The sequence below is a fragment of the Haplochromis burtoni genome, unplaced genomic scaffold, assembly GCF_018398535.1.
Source record: "Haplochromis burtoni strain Fernald_Lab_line unplaced genomic scaffold, NCSU_Asbu1 Contig_20, whole genome shotgun sequence".
Lineage (NCBI taxonomy): Eukaryota > Metazoa > Chordata > Actinopteri > Cichliformes > Cichlidae > Haplochromis > Haplochromis burtoni.
Window position 1 is genome coordinate 3166703 of NW_024582381.1, and position 20783 is coordinate 3187485.

The 20783-nt window shown below is 41.7% G+C and overlaps 2 protein-coding genes across 33 annotated transcripts in view; both read right to left on the reverse strand.

Moving 5' to 3' along the window:
- Positions 1–3077, reverse strand: part of tfcp2l1 (transcription factor CP2-like 1) — an 11822-nt gene extending 8745 nt beyond the window's left edge. Inside the window, exons 1-3 of one of the 2 annotated variants that reach the window (XM_005919352.3) lie at positions 2380–3077; positions 1609–1757; positions 300–373 (exon numbers count right to left, since the gene is read on the reverse strand). In XM_005919352.3, the coding sequence (XP_005919414.1) occupies positions 300–373; positions 1609–1757; positions 2380–2438 (282 nt within the window). In that variant the 5' untranslated portion in view covers positions 2439–3077. Of the gene's footprint in view, positions 1–299; positions 374–1608; positions 1800–2379 lie in introns of both variants that reach the window. The other variant, XM_014332720.2, reaches the window with a different exon arrangement.
- A 119-nt stretch (positions 3078–3196) lies between these two features.
- Positions 3197–20783, reverse strand: part of clasp1a (cytoplasmic linker associated protein 1a) — a 93716-nt gene continuing 76129 nt past the window's right edge. For 15 of the 31 annotated variants that reach the window (XM_042218516.1, XM_042218509.1, XM_042218518.1 and 12 more), the window contains 12 exons: positions 20078–20176; positions 16572–16721; positions 16318–16424; positions 14510–14638; positions 14036–14183; positions 13184–13430; positions 11780–11836; positions 8732–8925; positions 8458–8586; positions 6866–7072; positions 6343–6459; positions 3197–5219 (listed from right to left, as the gene is read on the reverse strand). In XM_042218516.1, coding sequence (XP_042074450.1) covers positions 5133–5219; positions 6343–6459; positions 6866–7072; positions 8458–8586; positions 8732–8925; positions 11780–11836; positions 13184–13430; positions 14036–14183; positions 14510–14638; positions 16318–16424; positions 16572–16721; positions 20078–20176 — 1671 coding nt within the window. In that variant the 3' untranslated portion in view covers positions 3197–5132. The remainder of the gene's footprint in view (positions 5220–6342; positions 6460–6865; positions 7073–8457; positions 8587–8731; positions 8926–11779; positions 11837–13183; positions 13431–14035; positions 14184–14509; positions 14639–16317; positions 16425–16571; positions 16722–20077; positions 20177–20783) is intronic. The other 16 variants (XM_014332714.2, XM_042218523.1, XM_014332717.2 and 13 more) reach the window with 9 other exon arrangements.

A 20783-nucleotide genomic window follows, 5' to 3' on the forward strand; every position in this document is an offset into this window, starting at 1 on the left:
GTGTGTGTGTGTGTGTGTGTGTGTGTGTGTGTGTGTGTGTGTGTGTGTGTGTGCTGGAAATGTGAGAGGAAGCTGAGCTGCACGTCTGTAGAGGGCTTATGTGAAGTTTAAGGAGGAGGAGCGGTGAGTTTGGCTGATAGTACCAAGCTCTTCAGGGTCGATGCAGCACCCCCAAAGTGGAAGGGAAGGTCAAGGGACCGGAGACGAACCAGGGAAGTGAACAGACGAGAGGAGAAAGAGAGAGAGGTCACATGAAAGACAAATAAAACAGACAAACATACACAATACCTTACACCTACCTTCACATATTTGCTGCTTATATCTGTATACTCCACTAGTTTTCTGTTAAGCATACGGATTTCGTAGGACTGACCTACATTTTAAAACATTAAAAACATCCTGATTAAAAATTTTTTAAAAAAAGGAAATCAATCAATCAGAAAAGAGGCGTAGATATCAAGGCCACACACTGGAAAACGTTTCCGTTTAGTCGTCCTGATCAGACATAATACATTATCACAACAACATGTCAATAACACAGCCAATGAGGGACGCTAAAACTAACTGTCAGTGCTTCTAAAACGAAGCTACAAACCCTGATGGCAATTAACTTTACTAATCAATACATGCCCTCTTTGCATGGCCACAAGCTGCGTGGAACAGCAAGCTCACTTTCATTGTGTTTTTACTGCAAACAAATTACTGTAGAGCAGATAAGCAGGGCAAACTCGTAGAAACACAGAGAAAGATAAAGCACAGATAATAAAAACGTCACTGACAAACACGACAGACGGAAACAATCAGAAGGTTCCAGAAGGCAGAAAACGAAGAAGAGGACGAAGAGGAGGAAGAGGAGGGGAGAGTGTGAAATGCAAAGAGCAAAAGACATGAGTGAGAGAGGGGTTGATGAGTGAGGTTAGATGATCCAAGTCAGACAAATTAACACTCACGTAGAAGCTCATCTTGTACAAATCAATCAATAAATCTGAATACTTGATTCTTTAAATAAATGAATTCTTCAAATATTAAACATGTCAAATCTTAATCATCAATGACAGAGACTGAGTGTGTGAGTGCAACTATGTAAACAGGATGTTCTGAGATCCAGGTCTAAAGACAGAAGCTATGGAAGCTAAAAAAGTCCAAAATTCATTTGCAGTCTACATTACTATGAAAGAAAAAAATGTGACCAATTCCCAGTAACTAATATTTAAATTTAAGAAATATTATCATAAGTTTGTCAAATGAGCCAAACTGGAACCAATCATGTTTGACATGTGAGCCACTGGAAACCTCAATGACCATATTTTGAGAAACCCTCAAAGAGGGAAGTCCAATCCAGAAATAATTAAAGCGTATTACAAACAGAAGAACTAGCAAAGTGAAGATATTTAAACAATTATGACTTTTGGTTTTGCTTCCATAGAACTGGACAAACATCAGAAAACTTCAACCTGATTTCTGTTGCAGAACAAACCTAATTTTTCTCTTAGTGTATTTAAATGAATGGATTGAACTCTGAGCATCTCCCATGCTTCAGCTGGGACTGCGTGTGACAAAATGAGCTTCGGTCTGTACAGTCGTCACGGAGACTAACAGTGTAAGTACCTTGGTTGAGATAAGTGAGCGCTTCCTCCTGCTGCTTCACAGCCGGCGAAGTGGCTGCACACAGAATGTACTGGAACGGGGTTCTTTTGGCACCATTTTCAGCCATGAGCCGAGCTTCTTCGTTCTTTAAGAAAGGCGCCAACGCCTCTCTGGAGGAGATCACGAGGAGATGGCCAGCTGTCACATCTGATCTTCAGTCATTTAAGCCCAAAGGTTTGTTGTCATGCAGCACGGTTCAGGTTAAATACATCATTAAAGAAAGAAAAAGGTGGACTAAATTGGGTATTTTCTTTTTTTGTCTATGTTTCTTTGTTTAAAAAAATAAACTTAAGTACAAGATAAAATAACTTTTAATTTCAGATCTGGTGTCAGTTGATCAGATTTTTAAGTGCATGACTGTGTCGTGTGTTTTTGTTGCTGTACCGTTAGTGTTCCCTTCTGAATTTCTTAAATTGTACACTTTGAAAAACACCACACACATCATGATATCCAAAACTAAAAATCAAACTGAAACTTTTACAAACTGACATGATAAAGTGGAACTAACCTGAAATGTGGATTTTGAGTGCAATTCTTTGAATGAACGAACGCCTGAAATGCATTTTTAAAACTCATCTCATGTCAATAACACATTACTTAAATGTGCTCCTCAATCACTGTGAATCAGCACATTTACCAAAGCCACGCGAGCACCTGTGAAGCTGGTAAATTGCTGCACCTGTGTGTGAAATCCTGACATTTCTGGAGCTTGGCAACATGGCAGTGCTTTACCTAATGTAACTAGCAGAGTGCTGGTGGTAGGACTCAGGCTGGGGATGGCAGAACAGCATATTTTCCAGTGTGGCGGCGTTGTCTTGTATTCCAGGACCACAGAGAAGGCGTGGAGGCAGAGGGCGCGAGCGTTGTGCCTGCTGGCTTCCTCGGATTTCAGCTCAGAGAGGTTTGCAGCCCAGCCTCGCCACACACCCCTTATATGGCTCCAGTGATGTCATCAGGCCTGCTATTAGCATACCTTGGATGACCTTTGAGAGGCGGAGAGCGCCGGCACACCTCCCACTACCAATGTCCACCTCGGGTGATGCATTAATAGCAGCTTCAGTTGATCAGTTGTTGACACTGCCAACAAAACACTCACTGTGGGTGAGGATGTTTAGAGGGGACTTTCAGGAAACAAACACAGGAAAAGCCCTCAAACGAATGTCAGTAAGCATATTTATCATCTCTGATATTTCTAAAAGCTAACACAGCAGCTTAAATGACAATTAAATGATGATATTTAAATTTGAAAAAGGCACATTAATCTTTATTGCAGGTTTAGTTTCAGCAGGTTGAGTAGAAACCCCTGCAGCTCACCCCTCATAGCTCCTCAAGGGAGTGACAGATTAAGAGCAGGTCATCTCAAAGTCTGCCCGGGTTAATGTTTATCCAGAGCCGCTAAGCACACCTCAGCGCTCGGATGCAGGTCCAACCTGCGAGGGAAACAAAGACGACGCCGTCCGAGCTTTGATCCAATCTCTGAACGTTACACAAGATGAAGTAAGAGGGGGGAATTGTGAAATGTGGAGTGAAAGGCCAGAAAGAGCTGAGATCAGTTCTCGGTCTTTTTATTTCTACAGCAAACAGTTTTTTACATCGCTGCAAACTGATCACACATTGATGTTAACATAAAAAAACTAAACAAAAAACCTTCTGTACAGCTCATCATGACAGAACTAAATACAATAAGATCAAATAAAATATATAAATACAGGTGTGAATATTACATGAGCGCGTGAAGCCAAAGAAAGACTGCTGAACATGCATAGTGAACAGTCTGTAAGGAACGCCGTCGCGTCTGTTTTAGATCCAGCGACGAGACGACAGATGCGAGAAGATTGGTGGGTTTTCACCAGTATGCAGGTTTGCTTTTCTGGTAAAAACGCAGCGGATTAAATGAGCGTGCTGAAGGACGATGAGAAAGAAAAAGTTAAATCCTTTTGAGTACCAGCAAATTCACTGTGTTGTTTCTGTACATTCATTTCCTTAAAGAAGCAGAGTTGGACCATTCTCAGCGGATTTCAACAAATCAGGAATCAGCATTATTATTCATTATTCAGAGTATTATAAAGAAAAAACTACAGCAGATCAACTGACCATGAAAACCAAATCAGGTCCAATAATTAAAAGCTGATCAGACTGAGAAACTTCTTCCCAATCAGGGAATCGATGAAGTGCTTCACAGCAGGAATCCACCACTTAAAACTTTACAGCAGAATAAATTAAACACAGAGTGTGTACCTTTTCCGTACGAGCGCCTCCTCAGAGTCGAGTGATCTCATGATGTTAAAAGTGCACTTTAACAGCCGAAGAAGCTCCGGGCTCTCCACGCAGCACTGAGTTGACGCGTGCCGCAGGTTCATGCAAGCCAAAAAAATTAAAAGTCTGCTTTTCCGTGAAGCAGCGGTCAGAAAGTGTATGTACAAAACACCTTTGATTTCTTTGTGGTTATTGCAGAAGCCGTGAAAGAGGAAACGAGTAATACTGTGTTTGCACGATCACATGTCTGAGAGCGACGCCGCCCGCTGGGGAGGCTTCTGCTGCAGATTCACATTTTTTTGTTTGTTTTTCTTTCTTCTTTTTTTTTAAAGAGCCGAGAGTGACGGCGCCGTACATCCCGTTCACTCTCTGCAGTCCACAAATGTAAGGCCTGTTCTCCCCCAACTCCTCATCTGCTGTATTTACAAAGGACTTCCTGTAAGACAGAGTAAGTGCTCAGACACAAATGGAAGCAGGAAGTTAAAAACGACACAAACGTCACGGCTTTTAACAGGCTTAGCTTCCACTCCATGTAGCGACGGTGGTTTGTGTTCTCTGTTAAAAGATCTGCACGAAATGTGAAGGATTGTCAGTTCTGTTTAGACATGAGATCTGTTTTGTAATCGTGACAGTTTGGGTTTTAAGCCACTCCTAAAGAGAAACGAGCGCATAAAAAAAAAAAAGAAATTACAATCAAATATGAGCCTTGAACTAAAATGCTCACATAGGACTTCCTCGTTTTGTCTTTCTGTCCATATCTAATTTTTTTTCCGCCTTGCAATATTTGGTCTTCATGCCCTTAAAACAGAATTCACTGCACACTTTATGGGCTTGTTGCCATCACTGGGCCAGCCAAATGACATTTCATCCCAAACTGAAGATGATCTGAAACATTTCTTTGATGTGAATATTTTCCACTTATAGAAACAAATCTAAAAGCAGAAGGGATGAAGGAGAAACAGATTGGAGCTGATGTGGAGATGGTGGGACCCACAGGAGGAGGAGAAAGCGCCATATCCTAAATCCAAAAATCCAAATGTGTCCAATCCTTCCCCACCAACTTGAAACCAGGACAGCAGTCCCGTTCAGATATTTCCAGAGCGGAGCCGGATGACACGAAGGAACAAAATGGGGTCGAAAGGATGAGCTGCAGAGCCGTGATGAGGAGGGTGATGCTCAGAGACAGAGAAGTCTGATCTGGAGTCTTGGAATGGATGAAACCACCTCCATTAACTGTGAGAGGAGACATCTGAGGAACTGCTGCTATTGCTGTTTGTCGTCTGAGCACGCTTGATGTACAGGTTCAGTAACTTCATCTGCAAAAGGAAAGAATTGAGAAATTACTCTTTATATCAGCACAGGACTGTCTTAAAGAGGAATAAACTTCTTTATGAGTCAGATAGGGCGATAGGAAGCAAAAAGTACACAATATTTGGCTGGTTCCTTTAAAATGATGAAAGCACTCATGACATCTCGTCATGCAATTAAACCGAGCAGAGGTAGAGTGAGGCTGAAACATGAAAAGCACAAACACCTGCACGCTCCAGCAGAAATAAACAAGTTTACAGCCTGCCTCAAGAATGTCTTTATGTAGTTTACCACTTCAAAACAACTCTACAGGTGGTCAATGCAATTATAACTCACTCCATTGTATGGTAGCGAGACTTAAAATTAGGGCCGTGGCCCCCCTGACTGACAGCTGGATAGCGACACAGGTGGCTGGAGCTGCTAGCTGCAGCTAGTTGGAGTCCCTAAACTGGACTGAACTGGCCTGGACTGTTTGTGCTGGTGACCGGCTTCCTGGGGATACCCTTCGGGGGAAAACAAACAAAAACAAAAACAAAAATCCCCCCAAAAGTTATTCTAATGGCTGTCAGTCCACATCTTTACTGATATATGTAACAATCAGTTAACTATAGAGGGAAATACAAAAATACCACAAACTGTTTCGCAGGAGAATCTGATCACAGGGACAATTTGCTTTAAACAGGATGAAGAACTCAAAAGTGATCATACACAAAATATTGACACAGGCACTTTTTTCAAATATTCCCTAAAATGTAGCTGCTGATAAGAGGAAGGATTGTTATTAATGATTAACTGCATCCACTCAAAGTGATTTTCGCACTAAGATGATATCTTAGAGTGCAGCTGAAGACTGCAGCGGTGACTCCGTTTAGATAACCAGCTGAACAGGTGGTGGTTAGTAAAGGGGAGTGGTGGAGGTGGGGGGGTTGCAGTCAGGTGAACCTGACCCTCAGACCTTAACCATTACATAACTCAAGGACACTCTAGAAGGGCAAATATGACCCTGTGCTTTATAATTTGAGAGCCAGCTGAGAAATAACAACATGGGAAGATGATAAGGCTCAGCGTCTGTTCAAGTGCTTTCGTTGTGAGGACATGCAAATGGAAAGACTTGCTGGCGACGGTCAGTACCTTGCTTCCCGTAAGCTGTGCCAGGTGGGGTTTGAGCTCCTCACCAATCACAGAGTAGATAGCCACCAGACAGAACACACTGGCCTTGCGAACGCTGCTCTCTGTGTTGTCATAGCCCTGCGGAGAGACCGGGGAGCATCAGGTATCAAAGGCGCGTACACGCACGCATACACGCACACGCACACACACCCACACGAGGTCAGCAGGAACGTGGGAGGGGTCGCCAAGAGTGCAGAGTACACGCAAACATTTCCAGGGACAAATAAGGCAAATAATTCCCACTGTCCAAATATGAACATTGTCCAAATAAGCCTCTGTGGCACTGACACGGATGTTTCTGCTTTGTCTGTGTTATTCAAGCTGAGTACACCAGCAACACATTTAAAACGAAAAACTCGGTTTATTCAAGTTTCTGAAATGTGAGTTTTTATTTCACAGTTTTGGAGGTTTGATCAGTTTTCAGCCTGCAAAACTAAAACAATCACATTCCATTCAAATCTGCACTTCTGTTTTGGGCTCAGACCTGCAGGAGTCCGGGGATGATGTCGGGCAGCAGCTGCAGCAGTGATTCCTTGGCGATGCGTTCAATTACTTTGGTTTGCATCTTGATGGCTGCCAGGTTGATGGGGTAGTCGGCCGTCTGCACTATGGGGCACAGCACCTTGATGCACTGCTCCGGGTGAATGGAGCCGGCCAGCGTCGCCGCCGCCTCCTCGGCTGCACGCACAACCTAAAAACATGTTTTTTATTTTTAACAGATTAGGCTGCTAACAATTTTATATCACACATCGTAAATCCAATCAGCTGGTGTGTTATTGAGGCAACAGCAGGATTTCTGTATCACAGGCATGAGACTAAGTCAGACAAAGCCAAAGTCTCTTTTTTTCCCCCAAATTCAGACATATTTAATTTCACTGTCCAGTTTAGCATTTTGTGCTCAAGTAGAGAACTTCAATCCCATAAATGTTTCCAACAACCAAAAGGGAGCTCTGTTCTGTCAGTCAGTGTCTCCCTTTTTTTCTTTTGACTTACTTTTCTAGAACAAACAGAGAAACGAGGCAGCTGCTCCTCCACCACTCAACACTTTATCTTCTTGTAAATTTCCACCAGGAGCATGATGGGAAAAACACGTTTACAGGCTGATTTCGATCTGAGAACTTCCCCAGAAAACGTTTACATTTTAAACTTATTCTAATGTATTCTTACTGTTGCACTTTCAGTCCTGATTTTATACTTGAACCTATCATGGCTCTTGCTTTAAACACAATATATCCTCACCTTTATGCCTGTATTTTAGGCTTTTATAAAGCTTTTTTTAAATGACTCGTCTATGATTAAAAACATCTTTTTATGGTCTTCTGGTGTGTGGTAAGTACAGTGCGGGACTGTACTGAATTTTGCATGTTTCACAGATTTTGTGAAAATTTGTTGGCTGCAAAATGACACACGTTTGGATTAACGCAATTACTGAAAAACTGAATACAGAAAAAGCAAAAAAAAAAAGTTTAAAGATAAAGAATAAAAACCTCTGGGATTTATGAACCCCGTTAAAGAGTGCTTTACTTCAGCATACTTTACACTTCTTCAGCAGGATATTATTCATTCATGCTGAAAAACTTTTTTAAAATAAATTCCTCGTGCAAATTGATCTGTGTTTACACACACTCTGTACCCCTGCTGCACACCTGACCAACATGAATGGGAAATTTCTCTACAAGTAATCCTGAATAACTGCTGGAGTGAAGGGTCGAAGGTTGGACTTACTGTCTTCACTTTTTTCAGTGCTCATATTGATAACCACTCTGTAAGGTATTAATTATGAGGTTATTGTGAGCTACAAGAGGGATTAGAAATTATTAGAAACCAATAATCATTAATCTCATTGACTGCAGGCTTTTTGTTTATGTATCATGATTGGCATTCGTCTTTCTCACATGTGCTCCTTTGCATATATAAACTAACTTCATGTTTAAGCGAACACGCTACTCAGTCATTAAAGACATGAGAACCGCATCACTTTCAACACGGCACGGCCACATTAACAGATATCGATGACGACTTTATGAAACAAAAATCATGCTCGGTGCCTTTAGCTGAGTGGTGGGAGCTGCGTACCTCCTTGTGAGAGTCTTTGTGCGCCTCCAGTGTCTTCATGATGGTCAGCTCGGCATAGTTTTTAAAGCGGGCAGGCTGATTCCTCAGAATTTCCTTCAGCACTCGCAGAGCCAGAGCTCGAATGGTGTGCTGCAGGAAATGGGAACATAAAGAATATCATCCACACAAAACTACCTTCAGTTTCTTCAGATTACGCTGAATCAAGACAATGAAAACACAAATAAAGGAGACAAAAAAAGGGATTTACATGTACACAAACTATCAGGTTACGTACATCTTTATCACCCAGGGTCTCCAGCAGGAGGAGGAGGATGGTTTTGAAATGTTCGTCCCACACAGCCATGCTGTCTTCCCGTGTGATCTTCAGCAGCTCCACCAGGGCGCCTTTACGCTCCTCTGAGCGCTCGTTGTGATTGGACAGCTCCTTCAAAAGATCGGCCACCAGGTCTGAGTGATCCTGCCCGACTGCTTACCGAGAGGGGACAGGAAACAAGAGTTAAGAATTGAATTGAACTGCCATGGGCTAATAATCATCCATCAACCTTTTTTTTTGTTTTTAAAAGACACCTAATGTCTTTTTTTTTTTTTTAATCACACATCCAGATTTTGGATCTGCAATTCCTCCTTTGGCGGTTGTTGGACTTTACTAGGGAGGTGTGATGAGGTGCAGGTATTTTTGCACATGTATTTCCCTTTCCAGGGACCACATTTTGGGAGGAGGGTACTTAAACTGAACGTAGAAACTTAATTTGTGCCGGACCATTGCTGCTGAGAGTCAAGATGGACACGTGATTGGTACAGGTGAATTGCGCAAAGCTATGAGCGCGGTGATGCATAAAAACCATCAGTATATTACAGGCAACAAAGAAACTCACAGAAAAGTCACTGAACTAGAGCATGAAAGTCTCTCTAAACGAGTTTCTCCTCCTGTTGCCTACCAAAGACTTTTGGCTTTTGCACTGAGGGAATGTGATAAAACCTTATTTTAAACTTTTTTTAATGAACATTATTTTTTTCATAAAATGGGCAAAACAGACTCTACTTTTCTACTTCCAGAGTGATGCTGCTGTTGTTATGGATCTCTTACATAACATATAGAAATGTCTGTCTTGAAACAGCTAATATGTTTAGTAGTCAGCACTAAATGTAATTCGAGTTTTTCTAAAAGTTTTTTATGTCACGGTCCTGGGTTGGTGACCCAGTGTTTTCTGTTTTGCATTGTTAATCTTTGATTTCTTGATGTCTTTGTTTGTTCCTAGGTTTTGGTTCTGTGCCAGTATTGGGCCTGAGTTTTCCATGTTTCCCTTTTAGTTCAGTGTCTAGTCTGTGTCTTGTGAATTGTGAATTGTCTCTTGTTTCCTGTTTTACTTTGAAGGTTTATGTCTGATGTCAGTGTATTCAGTTTTGCTTCCCATGTCTCGTCTTGTCAATTACTTCCAGCTGTGTTCCCCACCTGTTCGTAATCTCCCTGTGTTCTTCTGTGTGTATTAAGTCGTGTCTACTCGTGTACTAGTTGCTGGACTGTCTGTGAATCTACCGTGTTTCATCTGTGTGTTCTCCCTGCTATCAACCTCCATATGCCTCTGCTGACTCTCCTTCATGTTCGTGTTCATGTTTGCTGTTCAATAGTTTAGTTTGTCTCAGTATAGATTCGTTTTGTTCCGTTTTGCCATTTCCACCTCTGTTCTACAATAAACCACCTTTGCATCTCAGCGAGTGCCTGCATGTGGATCCTCGTTTATTTTCTCCTCACAGCTCACTCCATTCACCGTGACAGTTTATGTTGCATGGGTAGCTGTGAGTCAGATTCTTTCCTTTGACTTTAATAAATATCTGCAGCCTCAGGTGGCATGCAAGAAACTGAGAACAACGGGCATTTTCATGCATGTGTCAGTCTTCATGAACTTCTCTGGATCACTCAGGATGTGACTAAGGCTACGTTCACACTGCAGGTCTTAATGCTCAATTCCGATTTTTTGATCAAATCCGATTTTTTTGTCTGCTTGTTCACACTACAAATAAAATGCGACAGCAAACGCGCTCTAGTGTGAACGCTCAAAGCGGCTCACATGCGCAAAAGAAGACGTCACACACAACGCGCTCTGTTTAGACCCAGAGCAAACAATATTGTTTGACTGATGGCCCTTAATATAAAGACTTCGGACTTTACGTTTCCCAATTTTTGCTTTAAGTTATTACATATTTACATAATAATGTAAATAACCTAATAATTATCCTTATTGCTGTTTTAGAGAGGAGCGGTGCTTCAAAGGATAGCTGCAGATTTCTGTCAGAATCTGCAGATTATACAGTACAAATAAAATGTTCACGTTGTCTTCCCAACAGTTTCACTGACATCTACGCTGGATGGCCAGGAAGCGTTCGCGATGTCTTCTCGGGCGCTTCTCCGGCGCTGATAATTGGCGTCTGTCTTGTGTCAGTGACGTAAAAGACGGATTTAATGCGACATGACCGTTCAAACAGCAGTCGCTTTCTAAAACATTGGATATGTATCGGATTCAGTACCACATACGAAAGTGACCCAGATTTGAAAATATCGGATTTGTGCCGTTCACACTGTCATAGCATGATCGGATATGGGTCGCATAGGGTCAAAAAAAAAAAATCGGATTTTATGCGCTTTTGCCTGCAGTGTGAACGTAGCTTTATTAACATTATTAACAGTAAGTCCTGTAAGGTGGACTTTTGAAAACAGCTCATCAATCCTGTGCTCCACCTCAGCTGTCAAATGTATTATTAAAAAAAAAAAAAAAAAAAAAGGCCGCCCTGATCTCCAAGATCCCACACAGTTCCCGTCTATTTCTAACTGAAGTCTTTAGATCAGAACGTTTCTGTTCACTGTTTTCCCCTCACTTATCAGATCTGGTCAGTTTTAATCCACCTTTTTTTTTTTGCCTTTCATAGACTGTGCTGGCCATTACTGGAATGAACTGGCTGAATTTCCATTCATAAATCAAATTCACGCGTTGTTAGTAGATCACCCACAGAAAACTTCCGTTCCCGTCAGCAGCCTCATGTTATTCAAAATGTGTGTCCTCGGAGGATGCAGATATCTACAGTTTGAGCAGTTAATATTAAAAATATAAAGGTAACTTTTTCATACGATAGATGTCTACAGTCAAATTAGATGCAGTGAAAACATTAGAAACATTCAAACATTACAGCTGTAAGCAGAACCGCTTGGACTTTGTTAACACAGAGGCGGAGTTAAAAGATGGAGAGACGATGAGGGGAGCTGAGCGAAGAATGCAAAGACAGGTGGAGGGTGAGTGGAGTGGAGGTGCAGGGTGGGCATGTTTACCAGGAGCAAAGACCTTGGAGAGTGCCATCTTGTTTTCGCCGCTTTCCTGACGTCGGCCTGGAGAGGAGGAGGAGGAGGAGGAGGGATGAAGGTGGAGGTGGGTGGGGGAGGGGAGGGGAGAGTGGCAGAGAAAAGGATGTGATGACACCAACAACAACAACAACAACAACAACAACAACAACAAGTGAAGCACAGAGCGGCTGCGACAGAGGGGCTGGACGCTCACTGGTTTCTTCTGTCTGCTGTAACCGGCTGGTTCAGGATGACGTTTGACAACTAACCGAGTGAAATGGAGAAAATTCTGCCATTTGTTGCCTCAACATTGTTGCTCCTTTGTGTTTTCACAACGACATCACGTGCTCACAATGCACGACCTGACGTTTGGCTGAATGACAAGAAAGGCTCACATGCAATATGACAGTAAGAGCTGTTTTTTCTTTATACTCATTCTGTGGATGTCGCTATTTAGCTCGTTTCATGTTTTTCTACCACCAGAATAAGCATGAGGCTTATTCAATATAGATTTCAGTTTAAATGTCACACTGCAGACAATGTATAATAATCACAGAATTAAAGTGACAGTTCGCTCCAATATCAAACTGACTTATTGTATAGATGGGGAGTGGGTGACATTATTTTTGCTAAGGTTAAATACGCGAAGGACCACAAACTGAATAATTGAACTGATACATTCCTGGGGAAAAAGTAAAAAGTTAATAATATGAAGACTCTATGAACATTTAAAGCGGTCTACATTTTCCTCTGTAGGTCAGTTCCAGCCTTAAGCTGCTTCTTATTCGTGTTTTGGAACCTGTTTTGCTTGAGGATGTTGAGGGACGGATTGACTCTGTGTGCAGGGGTGCGGCCCTCGGGCTTTGTTTTGCCCATGTGTGACCTGGAGTGTTTTGGTATGGGTACTCCAGTTTTGGATATATTAGTTGTGGATAAGTCTGCCTTCTCTTCAGTATAAAGAAACTAAATGGTGCTCATCTCATGGAGCTTGGACCACATAAAAAGACTGCCTGAGATGTTTTCTTTGTATCGAACTACATCGCCAACCAGAAGAAAAAAGGCAGCTGGCTGACATTACTAGATCTTGTCACGATGCCACAAGCAGATACAGTACTACAGTACTTGAACTACAGTTCAAGCAAGTAATTTTTAAAGTGCTCTTTAGCAACATTATCCAGGCTTTCTGGAGGTCTTTCTGGAGGTGTTTCTTACTACACTGGCTACTTTTTAACTTTTTCAGTCCAGTCCTTGTACCTGACCATTTTCAGAGGCATGTTGGTTGTTTGTTGAGCCACATAACAAATTCTAACAGCTAATGCACGTGTGACTGGGGTACATAGGTACTTTGCTCAGAGCTGTAAACATAAAAACATAAAATCTGCATAAACTCACAGTCTCTGAACTGTTCCACATCATCGTCGAACACAGCCTCCTTCAGGGCGCTCTTGTCGTACGTGCAAATGGTTTCTCCGTAGCCGTATGGGGCAAATTCTCGAGTCCGCGGCCCAGAGAAGGAGCGCGGCGATGGCGTGTTGAGCAGCGAAGTTTTGTTGTCCAAGGCAGTGCGACCGCCTTCCACCACGTCTAAGCCGAGCCGGGCATCAGACCCAGGAGAGGAAGCTACTCCTTCTCTCCCTGCCTGCGAGATGGGAGAGGGATTAGGCAGTGGTATAAAGAAGATCTGGAGCCATTTTAGCTTCAAATAACCATAAAAATATGAAAGCAAACCAAACAATATACAAAAAATGACACAAGCCTCACAAAAAGAAAGAGAGTATCCGAAGACAAATCAGTGCATTACATACACAGTCTGCCTGCAGTGGCTACAGAGGCTGAGTCAGCACTGATTAGTAGATGTGATGTTCTCATATAGTCAATAGACGTAACTTGGCAACAAATTATCAAGCATTAGCTGACAACTTAGAGCACCCCCCTCTCATCTAGATATGGTCACAACTGCTCTAAACACCACCCGAAATAGTGGCGACTAAAATGTTTAAAAGGGTTACAGAAACCAGCAGGAGATACTAAAAGCACAGTTATTTCATGGTCAACATACAACCAGAAAGCCAAACCACTTTTGAGGTCTAAGAACCTAAAAACTGTTTGAAAAATGTCTTGAAAAATGAAAAATGTAATGCAGCAGTGTCTTAAAAAAGGATCAGAATTCATTCTAAGCATTTAATGTCAAATGAAATTCCAGATTTTTCAGAACTGGTTCTGGATATGAAGCTTGTGGCTTACTGCATCATCCCTCTTTGCCTCCCGTCTAATAGGCTCGTTCAGATCCTCTTGGCTCCGGTAGGAGAAGCTCTGGATGGCTTCAGTGACGCCACGCAGCGAGCTGTAGATCTCGTCTGAGTTCATGTTCTCCGTGTCGTACTCCATCATGCTGCCAGACACACAGACATAAAAAGAAACGCATGCATGCACTTTTATATAAAATATGCAGCAAAAGCAAAATACAGCCACATGAATCTGCAGACATGTGCATGCGACGAAGCTGTGCTCTTGACAGAAAAGCAGACTGATTTAGAGCATGAAAGGTCAGGACTGACATAACCCTTAAAAATTATGGATTTTCAAAAGGATGCTTCCACTTTATTAGACATGATGGTTTAATGCATGCATTCTCAGATGGTTTGGTGAACTGGGTAAAGAAAAGGATGAGAGTGTGGATTCCTTAGGCCACAATCTCCAACGTGCCCGCCTCATTACCTGGGTGAATACGCTCTGCGCAGGACCCTTATGGTGGGGGCAGCAGAGGTGGAGTGAGGCGTAGGAGGAGGAGGAGGAGGGGCAGGCGGGTGCTTTGATAGTCCGTCGACACCCCAACCCCATAACCGACTGTTGTCACAGCGCGGCCGGGAGGGAAGGACGGACAGACAGGAGTGAGAGAGCAGGGAAAGGTGGATGGAAACCGACAACACGAGGAGAGAGCACGGGACGAGACAAGAGAAGGGAGGAGAGAGAGGAAACAGCAAGTGCGCAGGAAGAGAAAGAGAAAAGACAAAAAGAAACTAGTCTGAGCTTTAAGGTTACGGGAAAGTGTTAATTAAAGAGGAAAGCAGAATCCCGTAAAAAGTGAGCATGTCGAGTTCATCCATGTAAATAGAACTTTTAACTGATTTTAAGTTGGAGAGTCTCAATGTCAAGGTTGTTTCCTTGTTCACCTCACCGAAAGTCCTGTTCTGACCATAAAGGTGCCAAAAACAAACTTCTCTGTTTTATAGTTAATGGCAGGTAATTTTTTTAAAATACAACTCATCCATTTGGATTTTATTAAAGCATAAAGAAAGCACATTTTGTCCCTATTAACATAAAAAGAAACATGTATCAGCTTCCAGGATGGAAAAATCAAGTGCAGTTCCTCTAACGTCAACCAGAGGCACCAAAATACAAAATAGCTGTTACCCACCCTGTTTGTTCTGTAGGAGCATTCTGTAGCATTTTAATTAAAATAAATGAATAAACCTTCTGAAACCTGCTAATATTTGGAACTTAAGTATGATATCATCATCATCATCATCCAAGTGCAATAAGGACAAGATTTTATACATTGTATTTCAGTGAATACAATTCTAGGACTTTTATTAAATGCTACACAGCAATAATTAATCTGTATCTGTGTGATGCACCCATATGGCCTGTCGTTGCTAGCTAGCATCTTCTTGCCAGGTCTGACTCCTTGACTCCTGACTTCTTCACCATTTCAGATAAATCTCAGATACACAAATGCAAGTGATCAGAACAGGACTTTGAGGAAGCAATCTGATCATGGCAGCTGGGCTGAAAGTGTTGCAACGCTGCCCAAAAGAAATGTTTTTTTGCCCACATTTCAATTCAGTGTGGTTTGTGATATTTATGGGTTAAGCTGGGTAAATTAGTTAATTGTGTGACTGTGATTTTATCTTGAAAGATAATCTTGGAAAAAGCATTTTTGTGCTGCTAATGCTCTCCATACAAGGTGCACTGCAGGTTCAGGTGAAGTAACAATAACTTAAATAACTTATCAATGTTTATGGGTTTCTGCTGGCAGATAAAAGGACAATCCAGGCACAGTGTGTGTGAGCTGAATGAGCTGCTCAGCGTGGAAGAATGAAACTGGATTTTAGGTAAGTGGGCTGCATTATGCTGTAAAAACAGCAGATTAATGCAGCAATCACCCTCCTCTGGTTTACTTTTACAACATGATCGTGTATGACAACTTCAAAGGCTCATTTATCAGTCGCTATGCAGCGAAACTTTTAGCAATCAGACAATTGGCAGGAGGAGTTTTGTAAGATTTCTTTTGTCTTTGTAAATAATTGCTTCTTTGTTTTCACATATGTGTGAATGAATTATGGGCTGTAATCTCTAGAACAGCTCACTCAGTCTCGAGCTACTACAGACCCACCTGGCTGCGCGTTACTTTGTCTACAGGTGACACATGATGACAGCACCAGTATCCCACCATTAAAACACAGCCATGCGTCGACACAGTGAGTGTGTTATTAAGGACAGTGTCATCAAAGGCGGCTGCCTACCTTGGAGAGAGTCCTCCATGGGAGCAGTTTGTCGGTGAGGTGAGAGGGCTGGTCCTGCTGGGTGTGTGACGAGCCGGTATTCGGCCAATAGTGTTACTCGGAGAGCCCTGAATATCAACGACATGAAATTACATACAACGTAACATCGGAAACAGAAGTCCACCTCAAGTTCAATCAGTTCAACTCATCTTAGAATACCGCAACCTGGGTGACTGTAACATTTTTCCCCTCAGTGGCATAGAAATCTTACTGACCACATTGCTGCTGGTGTTGCTCGTGTTCTTCAGGTGGTTGTGCAGCAGCTTGGTGGCGCCGTCCTGGAAAGTTTTGGGCAGTGCTCCCAGCAGCATGGTGAACTCTGGGGTGTTGAGCTCAAACAAAGCAATCAGCACCACCTGTGCCGCCTGCAGGCAGCGAGCACAACGTGTTAGGAAAGAAAGCAGAACTGCAGAGAACCTTCAGATACCTTCAGGCTTTCATGGTTTCAGAAGCACCTCGGCCAGGTAGCTACCTGCTCATTATAATGCACATTAGCAACCTAGTGTCTTTAAATTAGCCATTTTAAAGCTCTCGTTAACACCCTATTCTTCCTGACGATATTCTCCCAATACTGGACTATTAACTGAAGAGTTTTCAATCTGGTTGCTGCTTTTAGACCAAACGTAAGGAAGCAGCTCTATCTGAATTATGATCTTCAGAGGAGGCTATACCTCCACTCTAAATCATGTTTGACTGAATATGAACGAGCTACCCATTCTAATTCCTGAGGTTTACTCACAGTTAACTCACATTTACTTTGATAAATATGAATCTACAAAAGATTCCCTACTCTAACCACTGGCTCTTCTTCAACCACGGCTCCCAACTATCGCAGTTAAATGATGCTATTCCAAAGTGAGGAGTCACAGGTCAAAAATGAGGGAATTCTACAGAATTTACAGGAAGCAGGGAAAGGGTTATAAATGCTGAACTATACCAGGAAGCAAGAAACAGGTGAGTTCCTAACACTGACATTCTCCTACACTTCAGTGCATCTTATTCTAAAAAGCAGTTAATGATACTAAAAAGGTCCAGGTTCAGTTCTCACAGTTCAGTTCTCAAGGTTCAGTTCTTATGAGGCCATGAGTAAAGCATATTAAAGTCATAATTTATGTACAAGATCTTCTTTATTTATCCAATAAGCAGTAATTATGAGGGTACTGGCCAAAGACTCATTGTTGTATCCTAAAAACTGCAGAACATGCTCGTGTAGAATAAGGCATCACTGAGTGCTTTATGGCTAACCCTAGAGCCAATAGGCTAATATGCACACTAACGAGGAACTAGTTAATGCTTAACATGTGTATTCCAATATCAAGCACATACAGTGGACATTATGACTTATCAAGTTAGAATAACAGTAATGTTTTACAATATTTTACAGAATTTGATACACAGGTTGTTGCCAATGCACTTCTGAAACCATGGAAGACATTCTTTCACTTTCTGGCTCCAAGGTGGGCTTCTTGGTGCAGTAATGGAGGCTTTAGCCTGTAGAAAAACATTTTTTGAAAGGTGAGAATTCAAAGATGCATTCAGTAGAAAACTAAAGGAAGAAGAATCTTTTCAGGAAAATCAGTGCTGCAACATGCAAGTGAGCAAAGATAAAGGAGAAAGTACTGGTGTGCTGCTGCTGCTGCTGCAGGAGAATAGAAGTTGATGTTTAACAGAACAATGTTTGGTCTATTATTGGGAATAAGTTGTCAAATATGTCATGTTTGATTCTTGTGCAGGTTTCTAGTAAGAAGCGATAGAGAAATGACAACCACACACCAGTTTTACTTAGGGATGCACCAATCACAGTTTATATCGGCTATAATTCTGATTTCAATGACCCGATTGCATATTTATGACAAAACGATGATCAATTAAACATCCAACAGGTTGTTTTCAGGATGAAAAAAACTTGCCTTCCAGTATGTGCACAGCCCAGTTTGATTACTGTAAATATCTCTTTAAAGAATTTTCACACTTTATTTGAGCTTAACCAACATAGGGTCTAAAACATAAAATATAACATCCTGATACATCGGATGATTTTTTGTGTGTTAAGAGTTCAGATGAGCTGATTGATGTATTTGTGGCTCCAAACGCAGCGAAGCTGCCCATCTCTTCTTTACCTTTATAATTTCCATTTATAAACTCACTATAGATTATACCTAATATTCACCAGGAATAGCATCATACAAAATAAACTACTAGGGATTCTAATTTTATAGAACTACAAAACCCACAGTAAAAATCTTTAAACTGATAAACTGTGAGGACAAAATGTCCGGGGAGACATCTTCTAGTTGCTGATAATTTGTTCATTTAGGATGGGACTACACAAAACTCTAACCTGGGGCAGCAGTGAAGCTATGCCTGCACATTGTGCTTGAAGGTCGGCTAATATAGCATTGAAGGAACCAACTATCCCAACCAGTGTTGTGTGTTTCTTTGCAGTTGTTTAACTTAGTAAAAACACACAAAAAACAAACATTTAAATCACCCTGTTGGCCCTCTCTTCTGTCTTTCACTTTGTTGGGATTAACAGTTCATGAACAGCTTTTATTGCACTTAGTGCAATAAAAGTGATAACAAGGTATCATCAACTCAATTAATGTTATCCTTGCTTTAGCTGCTCTGCTCTGTGTGTGAATATATACAGTGAAACAGAGAGCACGGGAAGACAGGAGACTAACCTGAGCTTAAATGAGATGTAAGCAAAATAATTACATAATTAACTCAAATGTATTTCTTTGTCGACTGTTAATTTAAGCCTGAATTCTTTAACAGAAATGACTCTTTCATGGTAATACAGTGTATTAATACTGGTGTGGAAAAACAAAAAGAGGCTGTTGGTTAGGATTGGTTTAGTTTTGATGTCTTAAAATCTGGGTTGCTTTTTAATTTTGCAAAATGAGCAAATGCAAATGAGCTCATTTCTACTTGAGGTCTAACTATTAAGCTGATTCATAAAAAAAGATTTTAGGCAGTTCTCTTCATTTGTGCAATGGCTGAACTAAAAGGATGAGTGATTTATGAGCTTTACTGGGGATATTTAGTGTATCACAGTAGCACAAAGCACTTACAAGGTACTGCTGTCAGACACAAAAATCAGATTTGACCATGTGCTTCACTTTATTATAATTCCTCAAATACTTAGGGCTAGATAGAAAATTAAAATGGTTATTAAATGAGAATTATTTTGTATTTTTACAGCTAAAATTACAACGTAAATCCAGCCGGCCTGTATGACACTTGGGTGATAAAGGGGTGACATCCAGCTCTTGGTGCCACTATTCCCGACACGCATATCTAAAATCTTCATGTTAGCATGCAGATATGCAGGTGGACGGCAGGTTGTTAGGGTGAGTCAAACAGTGTTAGGCACAAACTATTAAAACAAAAAAAACGAGCATTCCTATTAATGTTGCACTGCAAAATTAAAATCCATCCAAATGCATTCAAAACCACAAGCTTTCCTGGAGAACTACGAATGTTAAACAAACGTCTTTCCAGGTTGCACAACAAGCTCAGTTTATTTGGTGAGTGATCACTTTGCCAGGCACACACTGACTTTATTTGTTCAGCAGAACAGCTGGAGTGTAAATGGTGAGTGACAGGATGCCGCAGTTGGCTTTTTTCTTTTTCGCAGGTTTGGTGGCTGGTTAGGTACCGGGCAGGCGGGGCATTGCGTGCTTGTTGTGATGTAATTGGCTGCTGAAGAGGGCTCTACCTGCTTACACCTTTCTTCCTGGTTGCCCTCAGTTGACTGCAGTAAGGCTGCAGTGCTGGACCTGCCTGCTAGCTCCTCGCTCACCCAGTTATGAAGGGTCTGGGGCAACAGTGGCAAGGCAGAAGGGGCATTACAGAATGGCACAGGACCCCAACCATCATCACAGAAGCAATATTTGAGAAGATCTGTGCATGTGGATCAGTGTCCCCTGATAATAGATGCACCTATTGTATTCTTGTTGGTCTATTTACAGCATATCTAAAGATTTGGGCTGGGTGAGGATTTCATTTGGAAGAGCGGCAGTGGAAAAACAAACAGTAAGGAACACAGAGGGAGAACATATGACGCGCATCAGACAAGGGAAAGATAATGGGCCATTGACCCAAGGCCATCCACAGGGAGAGTGCCTATTATCAAAGTTTACAACTGCTGCTGGACAAACACAACAGGCCAAGGAACCCAAATGAAATAAAGGAGCAGAGGAATACAATATAACAGTTCTGTAGTCAGCAATTTTCTGTAAATTCCAACCCCACATTTTTGTTTTTGGACACTTCACAGACAGCTTTACATGATTCAAACACATCCTTCAATACGATCCTTCTGTATTTTATACTGTTTCTTGGTTCAAGCCGTTTTAGGTCCACCGTGCCTCTTTAAAGGTGCTTTCGGTACGATAAATAAATAAATAAATAAAACGTTCTAA